The sequence below is a fragment of the Cyprinus carpio genome, chromosome B4 (genome assembly GCF_018340385.1).
Source record: "Cyprinus carpio isolate SPL01 chromosome B4, ASM1834038v1, whole genome shotgun sequence".
Taxonomy (NCBI): domain Eukaryota; kingdom Metazoa; phylum Chordata; class Actinopteri; order Cypriniformes; family Cyprinidae; genus Cyprinus; species Cyprinus carpio.
In genome coordinates, this window is record NC_056600.1 from 4,976,197 (window position 1) to 4,992,684 (window position 16,488).

Here is a 16,488-nt window from a genome sequence, read left to right on the forward strand (position 1 = left end):
AAGGTTTAAATCGTGTGCCTGTTACATTCTATATTTAAGCCAAGAATCTGAGAGAATTAAAAATCTTTGTACACTTAGCTGTGTGTAAATGTGATCTACACCCTTTTATTTTCCAGAGCTAAAAACAGCTCAAAGAATATCTTAAATGTGCGGTGTCGGACCATTTTTAAGTGGTTGGAAGGATTTAAGTTTTCATGACATCTGGCATACGGCATGCGGGAGCGCTAATCTTCTAGTGCCCCATGCAGTAATGTGACAAACATGCAGCTTTAGCCCTGCTGGCACTGACAGACGCCCAGAATCCAAGGCCAGATACTGAGACGAGCAGAACGTCAGGACAGGCTAAAGCACACGGCCGAAGGCCACCGCGTCCTCTTCTAGAGGAACAAATGGCCGCTATTCAAAATAGAAAACAATGCCAAAGAAACAGCCGGTGAACGACGTGCCTGTAGCAATGATTTATCATTGGCAGGGACTCCTGGCAGAGAGGATTGTGGGTATTGTGCAATATGGCGGAAAGTGCCCTTCACAGCAGGACTTCATTTTGACCTCAGTGACCCCTCAGGGACACAGATAGATGTACAGGCTATAATGCAGACACACAGGCACAATGAAACTCACAAAGTGTTCTCATCAAGCAAGCTTTTTTGCTGTCTAAAACCTAAAAGCTAAAAACTCTTTCAGATAAACTGATATCTTTATCTAAACAATCCAAAATTACATTTTGATTATCACTTGGTTTCAACTGACCTTTCTTTTCACATAGTTGGGTACAATTTTATATTGGTATATGGACACTACAACAAATGCAACTACAACATTAACTGTTTTTTCGGAAATTAAATTCCAATGTAATTAAACAAAGCAAAGTGTTATAAATATACTTTTTTTAAAAATGAAAATGTATGTTCATTTTATGATTTTTAAAAAACAATGTTTTTCACCTGTATTTTTCATCTTTCTTGTTTTCCAATGTAAATAGATCTTTAAAAGATTTTTAAATCAAGATGCATTTACTTGAAAAGCTAGTTTTTCATAACAAGTAGAGAGGTGTTTATTTTTGTTTTAAGCATTTAACTCAATATTCAGTTTCTCAGAAAACAAGACTTCATATGTTCAATTTGCATCAAAATGTATCTTGTTTTAACAATTTCTAGACATTTGTACTGGAAAACAAAACAAAAATACAGAGGAAGATCTAATCTAATGGGTCCGTGTATCTTTTGGTCATTTGATTTTCTACTTAAAAAGAAATAAAGAGAAATTAGAAACAGTTTGATTTACATTTTTTTGTTTTGTTTAAGAAATGGAAAACGGAAATTTAGCTGGATTTTTCGTACTTTTGTTCATGGGTAAAAAATGAGATTATGCTTTAATATTTGTTTAGAATGTGTGGGCGGTGCTGAAACGCCCCTTTCATCCCTTCTGTACTGCACCGATACGCGGCACCCACGAGCTCAGTGCACTTTAGACAGGAGAGAAGCGGCAGGCGAGCAGAGTTTATTTATCCTGCGGATTCTTTGGTACCGGTGTTTTGCACTTCTTCGGTCGGCAGATCCCGATCCGCACGCGCCATCCCCATAACACTGAAAGTGCTTCATCTCCGTCAGTCCCCACCCCCAAAACACATAAAACTCAAAATCCCCCACATCCTTCATCGTAAGACACCCTCACTATGATAGCCCTCAATATGCAACAAAACGTTACAAAACTCTGTTGTAAAATAATGAAACCTAACAGGGTGTGCTTTCTGCCATTTCAGTCTCCCTGAACTTCTTTCTGAAATGCGTCAGAAATGAACTAGGCATCACAGACATAGAACCATGCTATAGATAGCTCAAAATCTCTACTTTTAAAAAACTATTTAAATAGAAAAAAAAAAAAAATTATGTTCATGTAATTCATATGAAACCAACCAGAGGTGCAGTGTTTCCCGTCTGAACTCATTATCTGTAATGTGGTCACACCCACACTCTATTCATACTATCATCATCCACGAAATTTGTGAATTCAGTTCATAATTCCTAAGTATAATCTATAATTTGGATTTAAGAATTACAATAGACTAATTATGGTGAAAATTTAAGTAAAGATTTATTATTTATTAATTTTTATAATATTTTATTATAAATATATTTATGTGGGGTTGGGTTTTTCCCATGAAACTGTGTTATTATGTAAAAAATAAATAAATAAATAAATGAATAAAAAATTCTGCTGTTGTTTGTAATGAAAACATGTTACCTGTTTTTCTAATAGGCCTAGAATAAAATGAGTAGGCTAAAAATTTGTAGTATCATATTTTATTCCATGTCGTTGTAAAACACATAGGCTAAAGTAAAATTCAAATGCTGTTTTATTGGTTATGAATAAAGTAATTTCTATTTTGTCAATAGCATGCAGCAGCCATAAAAAAAAACAAAACAACAAAAAAATTGATTGATATATATGATTGATATATATGATTGATATATATGATTGATATATATATATATATATATATATATAATTTCGAATCCGCAGGATTAATAAACTCGGATCGCCTGCCGCTTCTCTCCTGTTGAAAATGAACTGAGGTCGTGGGGTATGCTTATAGAAGCATCACACAACAGACTAAAAGAGAAAATTATCACTGCCCACTTATTCAAAACAAATATTAAAGCACAATCTCACATTTCAACCCATAAACAAAAACATGAAAAATCCAGCTAAATTTTCATTTTCCGTTTCTCAAACAAAACAAAAATCAAACTGTTTCTCATTTTTCTGTATTTCTTTTTTAGTAGAAAATCAAATGACCAAAAGATACACGGACCCTAATGCCATGGCTTTATGAATTTAGGATTTTCTCTCTGATTTAAGACCTTTTTAGGCCTTCGCTTGTAGAATGATGAATTAAGATTTTTTAAGACCTCTTAAAGTCCTGCAGAACTCACGAAATCACTTGATAGTCTAGCCCAGTGTGAAATCTTACTGATCCAAATCCTTACTTGTCATAAAAGTATACAAAGGATCAAATACGTTGTAATTGCCCGTGACTGTATTGCATCACATAACAGTTTTGAGCTGACGAATAGCTTTTTGTTGGAAATTGGACACTTTACACAAATTCATTTTATCTTGTCGTCACTTACCATTGGTGACGGATTTGGTCTCTCCTCTGCTTGTGACCTGGGTGAGGTTTAAATCAAAAAGAGAGATGGAAAACAGGAGAAAGAGAAACAGAAACAGCGAGAGAAAGAATAAGATTAATTTAAATACAATCTAATGTGCTAATCAGAGTGGCTGAGCTCTTCCCAGCCCATCCGTCTGCTATTCCACTTACGCCTTCACATTTTATTTTACATTTCCTTTTTAACATACTTCTTTTGTGCCTGTGTGCTCCAAAAAGTCATCAGTGAAAGCGCTTGTGGCCGACATGCTGCGTGTACAATGACAGGAACATGCTTAGCATGGTTTCATACAGCGCTCTTTTTCCAGATTCACATTCAAGTGAAACCCTCATTCCTTCCACTCCTGACCAAACAGCACTGCTGGTTTTGGTAACATCAGTGCGGTTATGACCACAGATTTCCCTTCATTAGGCTCTTTACGTCACCATTTACCAGTCCTTTAAACACTCGGGGCCAAAACTGCAGTCTGTGGCTAACCGCGGCCTTGGCCTGATCTTGACGCCTCGCTGACAGTCAAGCAGTGAATTCTATTGTGCCCCAACCAAGGATAGAGTCGCCCGTTCCGAATGACTACCATTATTATCTGTTTGATCTATGGATATAAAAATATGAAGGCCAGGGCTCGTGGGAATGCCTTCTCAGGTTCAGACGATGGGATCGACTCGAATTGGTTTCTATTCATGACCCGTGAGCGTCTGTATGTGTGTGTGTGTGTGTGTGCACGACCGCCATGTTTGGTCAACTGGATCCCAAGCTGGTGTTAAAATAGATCTCCTCACAATAGGCAGTCCTTTGTTAAGGGGTGATGGGTGTTAAACCCATGTGTGACGGGAAAAAGAGAGAGGGAAGGTGAAATTAATCCTTCGCTAAGCTCTGCCCTGCCCTCATTCCAAAAAGCTTTTGCACATTTTTAATGAGCATCTATGGAAGTCCGGTGTGTCTGGATAGTTTATATGGAATTTTACATTATTATATTAAATAAATAGAATATTTAATATCATTAAATTTTTTTTTTTCTTTAAATAATATTATATATTTAATTTTAAATATTAATTTTTTTTTTTTTTTTTATATTTCATTAATTTTTACAAAAACAACCCACAAAATCAACACAACCCAAAAATAAATCTTTACTTAAAAATGTTCAAAAATAAACCTTAAACTACATTTGCTCGAGGGTAAATCAATGTTAATTAATTTACACGCTGATTCAGGTCAGCAGATGCACTAAGTTGAGAGTACCATTGTGAGCTGTTGAAATTTTACATTAGTTGTTACAAAAAAAATTACACAAAAAGACCTCTCTCTTTGCAGTTTACTGTCATAAGCCTTTAACTCGATTCTGATTCACAGTATCTAGTGTATATAGTGTCTGATCCCATTACTGAATAATTTAATCATTTCTTTAAAATGTTAATTTGCAAAACTTGCTATTGCATATACAAGATGCTTTGCAATGTCACACTTTTTACACTTCATGAGGACATTGTACTGAAAAATCTCTCTGTTTCCTAAAATAATCTACTATTAGACACATTATACTGCATGTCTGAGTGAGCAATGGAAGCTGAGGTGAGCGGAGCTTAATGAAAAGTCAACTAGTGCCACAGGAGTTACTCCTGGTGATTTTAAAGCACTTCCTTCCTGCAAACAAACCACCTGCTCTTGTGGCAGAGAGTGAAAGTGCGAGAGAAGCTCGGTGAAGAAACTAAAAGAGAAAAAAAAAAGCCAGTTCCTAAGCCATCCTGTGATAAATGCATGAAGTGTGGCTCATCAAACACTGTGCATTCCTGTGCAATAGAGTAACATTTACCTCCTCAAGGTGGTCAGATCTGTAGACAATTAGCAAGGGGACGGCTTAAAACACAAAACACACAGGCAATGTTATGGCAATGTTATTCTCCGCAATTATACTGCAGATATCATGCTAGAGAGGGTGTTATGACTGTAACTGTCTCCAAAGGCCTAATGGCATGCCTGAAGGGTTGTAAAAAACCCACAGCCTGTTGTCTGGACAAATAAGTGCTTTATTAATTCATTCTCCAGGGGCATATGAAAAATGTTGCGTATAAATAACTAAGAGAGAGAGAGCGAGTCGGGCTGATTGGGAAAAAAATGATGTTTGGTTACCTTGGTAGCAGAGGACCCTTTGTTTTCCCATAGATTGCGTTTGCTGGTCACATCGCCTGGTTTCAGGTCCTGCAGGAGGGGAAGGGGTGTAATATCAGTCGTGAGGTGGCCCTGAACTACTCAACTCATCTAAACACACACACACGTCAATCTGAGAGAAATGACATAAGGGATGCCAGTGTCCTTATGGCAGAGGAGCATGCTTGGAGGGGAGGAATGTTTGCATACCTGATCTTCAGCAGAGAGAGAGAGAGCAGAAGAGAGAGCAGAGGAAAGAAGCCCAGGGGAAGAAGCAAAGGGAAATCTAACAGTGGAAGAGAAAGAGAGAATGACAGAAAAACCGTGAAGGTACAGGTGAGATGCACTGTTTCATATGACACAAGACAATGCAACTTGACTAATATGACTTGTATGTGACAGTTAAAATATAGTAATTATGAAGCAATGTGTTTTATTTTTAAGTATTTGGAGCGCTTTGAAAATATCTTATAATATATAAGATATGATGTTTTGTAAAGTTTATTCATTCATCCAATAAATGAAAAAAAAAAAAAAATTTTAAAAAAAAAAAAAAAAAATATAACAAAAACTGTTTAGAAATAAAATATATAAAAATATTTCAATAACAAAAATAATAAAAATAAACAATTAAAAATTAATTAAAAGATTTAAAACAAAAGAGATGTTTAAAAAAAGTCAATTTTGTCCATTGTCCGTCTGTGCGGAAGTTGTGGCCTAGTGGTTAGAGAGTTTGACTCCTAACCCTAAGGTTGTGGGTTCGAGTCTCTGGCCGGCAATACCATGATTAAGGTGCCCTCGAGCAAGGCACCAAACCCCCAACTCCTCCCCGGTTGCCGCAGCATAAATGGCCGCCCACCTCTCTGGGTGTGTGTTCACTGCTGTGTGTGTGCACTTTGGATGGGTTAAATTCAGAGCACGAATTCTGAGTATGGGTCACCATACTTGGCTGTATGTCACGTCACTTTCACTTTCATTATTAAATAGTTATAGTAAACTGTAAGGATAGTGTGACCAATGTGCACCCGGGGGTTTTGCACTTGAGCAACAGGTCAAAGGTCAATCCCATTATGGTAATGCTATGGGCGAGTGTAAATGAGGCTTAAACTCCCCGCGCAACCTTATCCTGGCTTCTAAAAAGCAAAACTGTAACAATACCGCCCCCGGATAAGAAAAAAAAAGTACCCAGAAATGAACACAGTACCTCTTTATTCTGTAAAAAGATGAAATTTAAAATGCCAAACAGCTGTGGTTTTAATTGTAACTACTTATGACTAAATTTAGATGTTCATGACAATTATTTGCTTCATTTAACTAAGACTATGTAGTCTGTAATTAAACTGGTATATATATATATATATTTACATCATAATAGACTTTGCTAATTTAACAAATCTAGCCCTGGATGGTTATTGTAATCATGTTCAGCATTTATAGTTGTGTGACTGTATGTGCCTTTTGACTTTAGATTCCCATATCAATGTTCAAACTGTTGCACTAGACTTCTAATTTAACACAGATTTGTGCATTTAAATATATTTATAGCTTCTTTTCATATAACATCCATATTTGAACAATGAAGCCAGAGTTTTAAAATAAACAGCCAATCAATGATGAAAGAAAGCAGGCATGCCGGAGCAGACAGGAACGTAAGAGAAAGCCTGAATACACCCACTTCTTTAATGACTTCTATGTGATTACATAACAGAAATAGTCAAATGCACATATAAACATCTGAAATTACTCTGAAAATGCTCCCATGAATCTCTTTCTAATGTTTTTTAACATCTGTATTTTTTCCCTTCGGGTTGAATCAGTACCACTAGGTGGCGCCAGATAACAAGACTCATCACATCCAGATATCATGCACATAGAGATCGGGGTGTGATGGACAGGGTCAAAGGCTTACCGCGGGTCTTCCTCCTGACGTTTTGCCCGTCTCTGGAGTTTTGTTCAACCAATCGTTGATGCGGCCGGCCACGCCCACCTTTATCCCAGCTGCATCCTGTACAGGGCGGAACAAAACACTCCCTTCAAGGTTAAAGTTCAGAATGTGACGTTGGACAGGAAATGGGTCCAAGAGGACAAGTGGGGTCCCTTTCCCCACCCATATATATGAATGAACATCACAAACCTTGTTGGTGGACGCCGGGCTCCCACCAGTGCTGAAGACATTCCCCTTCTCCCACATGCTCTTGATGTTGCGAATACCGTCTGTCACCACGGGAAGATCTATGGCAGCTGATCTGGGAGATCTGACCTCTTTGTGGCCCTGAATGGAGGGAAAGGCAGAGATTAAACTGTGCTGTCTTCTGGTGTCCTGTGTTTATTTTAGATTTATCTTTCGCTTGTGTTCAGTTTGAGAGAGGATGATGTAGGACTCACCTGCACGGCGCTGGTGTACTGCTCTAATCGGTTATCAATCTTAGACACCACAGGAGCGTGAGACGCCTTCACAGAACTGACACACACACACACACACACACACATCAGCGCATGCTGGTATTTATAAGCATCACTTTTTACAATGAAAGATTGTAGACTGCAAATTAAAATGAAACAATAGTTCATGTGTGATAAATAGTTTGCAATGGATGGATGGTTAGACGGATTGAGAGAATGACAGACAGACAGACAGATAGATAGATAGATAGATAAATAGATAGATAGAGACAGGCAGATGGATAGATAGATAGACAGAGAGATTATAGATAGATAGATAGATAGATAGATAGATAGATAGATAGATAGAGACAGGCAGATGGATAGACAGACAGAGAGAGAAATGATAGCTAGATAGATAGATAGATAGATAGATAGATAGACAGACAGACAGACAGATAGAGACAGACAGACAGATGGATAGATAGACAGAGAGAGATGATAGATAGATAGACAGACAGACAGAGACAGACAGACAGACAGATAGAGACAGACAGACAGATGGATAGATAGACAGAGAGAGATGATAGATAGATAGATAGACAGACAGACAGAGACAGACAGACAGACAGACAGATGGATAGATAGATAGACAGAGAGAGATGATAGATAGATAGATAGATAGATAGATAGATAGATAGATAGATAGATAGATAGATAGATAGATAGATAGATAGATAGATAGATAGATAGATAGATAGAGACAGGCAAATGGATAGACAGACAGAGAGAGAGATGATAGATAGATAGATAGATAGATAGATAGATAGATAGATAGATAAATAGATAGACAGACAGACAGACAGAGACAGAAAGATGGATAGATAGATAGATAGACAGACAGAGACAGACAGATGGATAGATAGATAGATAGATAGATAGATAGACAGACAGACAGACAGAGACAGACAGATGGATAGATAGATAGATAGATAGATAGATAGACACAGACAGGCAGATGGATAGATAGACAGACAGAGATGATATGATAGATAGATAGATAGATAGATAGATAGATAGATAGATAGATAGATAGATAGATAGATAGATAGATAGATAGATAGATAGACACAGACAGGCAGATGGATAGATAGACAGACAGAGATGATATGATAGATAGATAGATAGATAGATAGATAGATAGATAGATAGATAGATAGACACAGACAGGCAGATGGATAGATAGACAGACAGAGATGATATGATAGATAGATAGATAGATAGATAGATAGATAGATAGATAGATAGATAGATAGACAGATAGAGACAGACAGACAGACAGATAGAGACAGACAGACAGATGGATAGATAGACAGAGAGAGATGATAGATAGATAGATAGACAGACAGACAGACAGAGACAGACAGACAGACAGATGGATAGATAGATAGACAGAGAGAGATGATAGATAGATAGATAGATAGATAGATAGATAGATAGATAGATAGAGACAGGCAAATGGATAGACAGAGAGAGAGATGATAGATAGATAGACAAACAGACAGACAGAGACAGAAAGATGGATAGATAGATAGATAGATAGACAGACAGAGACAGACAGATGGATAGATAGATAGATAGATAGACAGACAGACAGAGAGACAGACAGATGGATAGATAGATAGATAGATAGATAGATAGATAGATAGATAGATAGATAGACAGACAGACAGATAGACAGACAGACAGACAGACAGAGAGATGATAGACAGACAGACAGATAGATAGAGACAGACAGAGAGATAGACAGACAGGCAGGCAGACAGATAGATAGATATATTGAGAAGGAGAGACTAATAGATATTTTGATTTGCACTAATATATTAGTATATTAATATTTCTTACAAAATTATGTATTTCGGATAGATGCATATGGTGATGGGTGGATGGACAGATTACCTCCTATTTTTTTGCTAAATACCTTTAATATTACTAAATAATAGGAATTCTATGGGCAGTAAAGCTGTCTACATTGTTCTTTCAGAGGTAGGACTGCTGTTCAAGGCAAACGGTTATGTGCTAACAACAAAATGTAAACAGTTGCATCACTGAATGAGGGACGAGTCAACATAATTGTCTGTGGTTATCAACTACGTGCCACAACTTGTTTTGAAAGCAGAACATTCTTTATCCAACCCGAAAAGTACTCTGAATACTTCAGATTATTAATTGATGTAATTAATCTTATTGTTTGTCCCCTTATGGAAACGTTTGTGTATAGAAGCTGAATAACATGTTTTCAAGAAAGGTCTGCGAGGAGTTAAAGTAGAAGCGATCACCTCTTCTGTGCTGATCTGTTGAGAAATTCTGCCCTCTCACCGATCTGGGAAGAGAAATCAAACAATGGATAGATTTAAGAAAGGTCACTGCTTTGGTCATGAGGAACACACACGTAAAAATGCACACACACACACACACACAGATGCGACTGTATGTCAGACTTGGCTATTCTGAGAGGCAAGAGACTAGCCTGTTCTTTTCAGTATGAAACTGACACGGGGCCAGGAAAAGCAGGGCCCTTTTCAGCCCTCTCTCTCTCTCTGTGGGAACCGTGGCCTGTGTTTAAAAAATACTAAAACAGGGCAAAGAGTTCCTAAAAAGCAACAACAAAAAAAAAACAAAAAACACACATACACAGCCCAAAAGCATCTCGCAAAAATCCACCCCCCCACCCAACCCCCCCTCCAACTGAATGTGGGAGTTCCTAAAATACTCCTCAGCAGGAAATTCCCCATTCTCAGGCACGTTTGAAACAGCTCCGTTAGAATGCGGTTACAGTAATCCTATTAGTCTAATGGTCTTCCTGCGTCCCCCCAGAGTTCACGTCTTGAGGAGCGCAGCTCGGCTTTATCTCACAGAAACACAGCTGCGCCATTTTGTATTTTTGTAAAAGATGGATTCTTAAGGGAAGGGAAGAAAAGAACTGTCTTTGAAAAACCACTGATGACAGGAAACCCGTATTCGAACATGCAAAAACCAGGAAAAGAATTTGGAAATGAGATGTATGGCATCAAAGAGCACCACAACTACAATATAGTGATGTGATACAAATTATTATTTTGTTATAATCCATAACCTATATTATGGCTGATATTACAGCGGTTTAATATTAAACTTATCTGTCTACCACAAAATAGGAGTTTAAATCACACAAATGCATCACACAGCATGCAGTACATACAGTGTACATGATGACAAAGCAGATCTGTGAACGTATCATCTGCGCATGATGAATAGAAGGAAAGGGTTTTCTTTCAGCACAGATATTACAAAGTAGATAGCACAAGAAATGTATGTCATTTATAAAACTTTAAAAAAATATATTTTTTACCATGGTAAGCACAGTGTCCACCAAAATACTATAGTTACTACATTTATTTGTGAATTAATAAATAAATAAGATTGAGATCTGTCAGTGACGTGGCCTAGTAGTTAGTGCTTGCATTATTTTTACATTTATAAGAGAAAGTATACATTTTAGGTTCATTATATTATATTATATTACATTATTTTTGTATATATAATATAATATATCAAACATTTTGAATCTTGAATAATTTGTATGTATTTATAAATATACAAGAATTATATCATATTATACTATATATATATATATATATATTATGATAACATAATAATTAAACTATAATTTATACTATATATGATTTATATTTATTACATATTAATTATAATAGCCTATAATTATTTTATAATTAGAAATACATAAAAATATTCAGGAAATTAGAAAAATGTCTGAAATACAGTTATCATTAAGGATATAATATATTAAAATAAATGTCTAATAAAAACAGATTTAAGAATACATACAAATTATTCACAAATTGAAAAATATTTCATATCCATTCTTGTCATTACAATTATATAAATTATGAAATTCATATAAGATCTCCTTCAGAAGCTTTTTAAAGCTTAATTTCAAATTTTGATGACAGAAGTGGCTAACACCATATTACTTTTTTAAGTACAAACAATAACTCTAGTAACTATGTTACTTTGGGGAAAATGGTAACAAAGGGGGTCATTCCCTTTAAACTAGCACGTACAAGCTTCAGTGCACACCAGCTGCATCAACACACAATCATCAAGCTGTTGTCCTCCTCATTATGTTTACAAGATATGGCAGATAATTGCTTTATCATGGGGACAGTGTGTGTGTGTGTGTGTGTGTGTGTGTGTGTGTGTATGTGGGTGAGAGAGAGAGGGCAGCAGCTGACCTTCAGTGAGGATCCTCTGGGACTGACACACTTAAAGGGCTTCTTGGCCTCTCCGTCCACAAAATCCTCCACTTTCTGCCTCTTCTCGGCCGCCTCTGCTCTTCTCTTCTCGATCTCCTCCTTCATCCTCCTCTTTTCCTCCTGAAGAATAAAATAAACGCACATTCATCACCTCAAACAGAGAGACGGCACACACAAAAACACCACCAGCAGACTAACTTGGGATCCCAGAACATGTCCTTTTGATAACGATAACGAGACAAATGAACAACAGAACGAAGACGGTCTCTCTGCGGAAGCGTAACGTGAACTGGCAGCCGCCCGCATTCCACAGCAGCTGGGGAATCATAAAGAAGCCTTTTTATTTACACCACGGTTTTTGGCACGGCCCGCTAGCATCAGCACGGGGCCCTCTAATCTCTAATTAGTCCTTTTTCATTTACTGCCTCTGTTTATTAGGAACAAGGAACATATTTGCATGACAATGCTAGGAGCAGGCCTCCACGAGGAGGGACGGCTGTGTTTCTGAAGCTCATGTGCAGTCATGTGGAACTCACACAGGGTGCGATCGCACTAATGTTAATGTAAATGATGTGGAATTCGTTTAAATTACGACGGGGTTCAATACTGATACTGTGAGCACAAGAGTTTCATAGATAATTGACACCACAGCCACAGGTTGCCTAATATCAAATTACTGTTAAAGCTAAGATAACAATATGATACTCTTAGCATAAAAGCACACAGTACTCACTAATACTGGGTAAAATAGCCATTTTACTTGTATTAGACTAAACCATTTTTAGATGTTTTTTTAGCAATGAGTGCAATGTATAGTATAAAAACTACTGTTCAGATGTCTGGGGTTGGTAAGATTTTTTTTTAAATGTTTCTTAAAATATCGTATGCTAACCAAGTCTTCGAATCAAAAAACACAGTAAAAACAGCAATATTGTGAAATATTATTGCAATTTAAAATACCTGTTTTCTTATTAAGTATATTTTAAAATGTAATTTATAACAATTTAGTCTTCAGTGTCACATGATCTTTCAGAAATCATTATAATATGCTGATTTAGTGTTAAAGTAACGCTTATTATTATCAATGTTCAAAACAGTTGTGCTGCTTCTGCTTATTATTATTATTTTGTGGAAAACATACTTTTTTCAGGATTATTCGTTGAACAGAAAGTTCAAAAGAACAGCATTTATTATACTGACTGAATGAAAAGCATTCATTTTATTCTTTTTTTTTAACTGTGGTGTATGTTTCTCTTAATTGAATTTCTGTAATTGCCTTTTCTGTAGGATTCATAGGATGCTGCCTTCAAATTTGTTACACAAAAATACTTATTAGAGTTGCATGCTCTTAATTTGGAAACGTATTAACGTCAAACAATTGGAAATAATTGCAGCTTTAGAAGAAAGTTAATGTTTGAAAGACATCCAATATTTAATTAAAAACCTACACTAGTAACAATGATAATAACTGTGGTAAATATTGCTATTATTATATATATATCTTTTGCATGAAATAAAGATTCTATTTACTGTTTTTAGGTTTAAAACTATCAGAAGGACATCCATAAAACATCCAAGTACAGTTGCATGCTATTCAAAATGTAGTGTTTACAGAAGTGACCTAGTTTTGCTGACAATATTTTCACTCACAGAAAAGCAAACCGAAGCAAATTCCACCGTGCCTGTGAAACAGCCCCCTGACCAGGAAATGAATCATTGACGTTAAGCGAACACACCTCCTCTCTGGCTTTCCTCTCGGCCTCCTCCTGCTTCCTCCGCCGCTCCTCCTCTTCCAGCACCTTCCTCCTCTCCTCCCTCTTCCTCTTCAGCTCCTCCAGCTCCACCTCGGCCTCCTGCTGTTTCTGCCTCATCCTCTCGAACTCCTCGCTCTCCATCTCATCTCTTCTCCTCTTCAGTTCCTCCAGTTTTCTCTCGGCCTCCAAGCGAGCATCCTCGCTGTCTGCCTCGTCTGCCTCTGGCACCTCAGGAGAACGCAAGCTGCCTCGGCTGTCGCACAAACAAACAAGCAGTGCCCCGTTGGTTACTTACACAGGTTATATTGGCCTGTCAGCAGCTTTAAGTGTCCATATTCTTTACGTGGAAAGAAAGCCCAACCTATTCACACACAGACTTGGTGAATCAGCACAGCCCTGACTAAGGTAACACAGTCTCCAGTTACAGATGAGAACAGGCCTCAGGACAGGGCAGATCAGGTGACTAGAGTCAAATACTCCAGCACGCAAAGCGAATAGAGCTAAACACATATAAATAACCCACTTTATCTCAACAAGGTCAAAACAGACAAACAAGACAAGTGGATTGTGATTATTTTGTCTATTTGTTCATGTTAATGTCCTGTACACAACGTAGACGGTGTATTTATGTGCTTTTAACTTCCTGCCATTAGATTACAACATTAGATAAATATTTAAATGTGACCACAGAGATTTATTAAATGAAAAAAAAAAAACTTTTCTGTTAATCTAAAGATTTACACACACACACACACACACACACACACACACACACACACACACACACACACACACACACACACACACACACACACACACACACACACACACACACACACACAAATAAACATTTTTGTTTGCATAATATATGTGTGTGCTTATTTATTATGTATATATTAATACACACACATACAGTATATATTTTGAAAATAGTTACATGTATTTACATGTCTATATTTATATTAATATAATTAATACAAATAAATATATTTAAAATATAAACATGACATGTTTTTCTGAAATATACACTGTACATGCATCTGTGTGTATTTATATATTCACATAATAAATATACACAGCACACACACACACACACACACACACACACACACATATATATATATATATATATATGCAAACATACATATATACATATTATGCAAACAAAAACTTTTATTTTGGATGTGATTAATCGCGATTAATCTTTCGACAGCACTAATATTTATAAACATGATTTTTGGTTATTGTTGCAAGAAAAATGCTTAAATGCATATTAGGTTTTGCAAGCACTGTATATTTAAAGAAAAAAAAAGGAAAACAAAAAAAAAAATTTTCTATATTACACAGAGAACTACGTTACATATGTAAATATGTATTATGTTTTAAATATTAATTTGCTATTATCTGCAAAGACCTGATGTTAATGTGAAGAAAAAGTGGAGAAATTAGGAAAATGTGGAGAAAATGTAATATGATTTGTGTGTTCAATCTGCTGCAATGAAAACAAATAGTCAAATAAATAATAAAATAAAATACAATACAATAAAAAAATAAATGAAATAAAACACTTTATTCATGCTGTGATTTACAGATCACAGGCTGCCAAATGTGGAATTCTGGGAACTCTAAATTGTTTGGAAAAAGAAAGCCTGGACCATCCTAACACAATCATTAATTGTTTATATGAGCACTGACCTGAAAGTCCTCTCAGCTTTCTTGTGTTTGGGAGTGCTGTCCTCGCACACTCCTCCATTGGGCTGTTTATTCTTCCTCATCACATCTTCCTCTTCCATCTGCACACACAATCAGAACTGAGTGATGTGTGTATGTGACATGCACGTGTGTGTGTGTGAGAGAGAAGAACAAAAAGATGGTTTTGGAAGAACAAAATGTGGGTGCTGTTGGTTCACTCGCTTTTCACACACACTTCCCATCAGTTCCCAAAAGACATGCAGCAAGCAGTGAACACACGGTGTGCAACGCTGACCATTGATTACTCTGATCAGGTTTTAAACCTCACTGTTTAAATGTGAAATGCACTCTGGTGCAAACACTACACACTGTGCTCAAACCAGTGCCTGGAGTGATTTAGGATTTTGGGGAGGAAAATGTTAAAATGCTGTCATGAAATGACTTGTGTATCCAAAACTGTTAAGACCCCATGAAATGGCTTGATGAATGCAGTTTTCTTTTTTTGTGTTTGGCATATAAAAGGGTTTGCCTTTTTATATTAAATAGCCAGTAATCTTTCATTTCAGATTATGATTTGCTAATTGCTACTGGAGGCAGGCTCCATTAGGTATTATTTTTATTGGCCAAAAACATCCATGCCTGTGAGAACAAAATCAATATTGTCTGTAAATAGAATTGGTACATTCCATTTAACTTGGAAAGTTCTAAAATACCCATTGCATAAAAAAAAAAAAAAAAAAATGGCACTGGTCTTTCAATTTGGAAACCAAGGTGGAAATCTTTGAACCCGACCTTTATGATGTCATGAGAACATGACGGGCACTCAGATGCACACAGTCAATGACAAAAGTGCTAGTGTTGCCACTTTTTGTTTATATGTAATTTTCTGAGCACCAAACAACAAAGCAGTTTATGCAAATTGGAGATAACAAGAGGTTTGATTTTGACTGGAATGCACCAGAACACTCATTTACATGCATATACTGTTTATGCTAAATGTTTACTTTGTCAAGTGCACTGCAC

The 16,488-nt window shown here is 36.6% G+C and overlaps 1 protein-coding gene across 6 annotated transcripts in view; it reads right to left on the reverse strand.

Moving 5' to 3' along the window:
* LOC109046893 (non-muscle caldesmon-like) overlaps positions 1-16,488 on the reverse strand; it is a 50,531-nt gene that overhangs the window by 1,874 nt on the left and 32,169 nt on the right. For 4 of the 6 annotated variants that reach the window (XM_042722675.1, XM_042722674.1, XM_042722672.1 and 1 more), the window contains 9 exons: positions 15,469-15,566; positions 13,756-14,026; positions 11,999-12,139; positions 10,043-10,086; positions 7,707-7,782; positions 7,456-7,593; positions 7,231-7,326; positions 5,304-5,372; positions 3,135-3,171 (listed from right to left, as the gene is read on the reverse strand). In XM_042722675.1, the coding sequence (XP_042578609.1) occupies positions 3,135-3,171; positions 5,304-5,372; positions 7,231-7,326; positions 7,456-7,593; positions 7,707-7,782; positions 10,043-10,086; positions 11,999-12,139; positions 13,756-14,026; positions 15,469-15,566 (970 nt within the window). Of the gene's footprint in view, positions 1-3,134; positions 3,172-4,986; positions 5,031-5,303; positions 5,373-7,230; positions 7,327-7,455; positions 7,594-7,706; positions 7,783-10,042; positions 10,087-11,998; positions 12,140-13,755; positions 14,027-15,468; positions 15,567-16,488 lie in introns of all 6 variants that reach the window. The other 2 variants (XR_006154615.1, XR_006154614.1) reach the window with 2 other exon arrangements.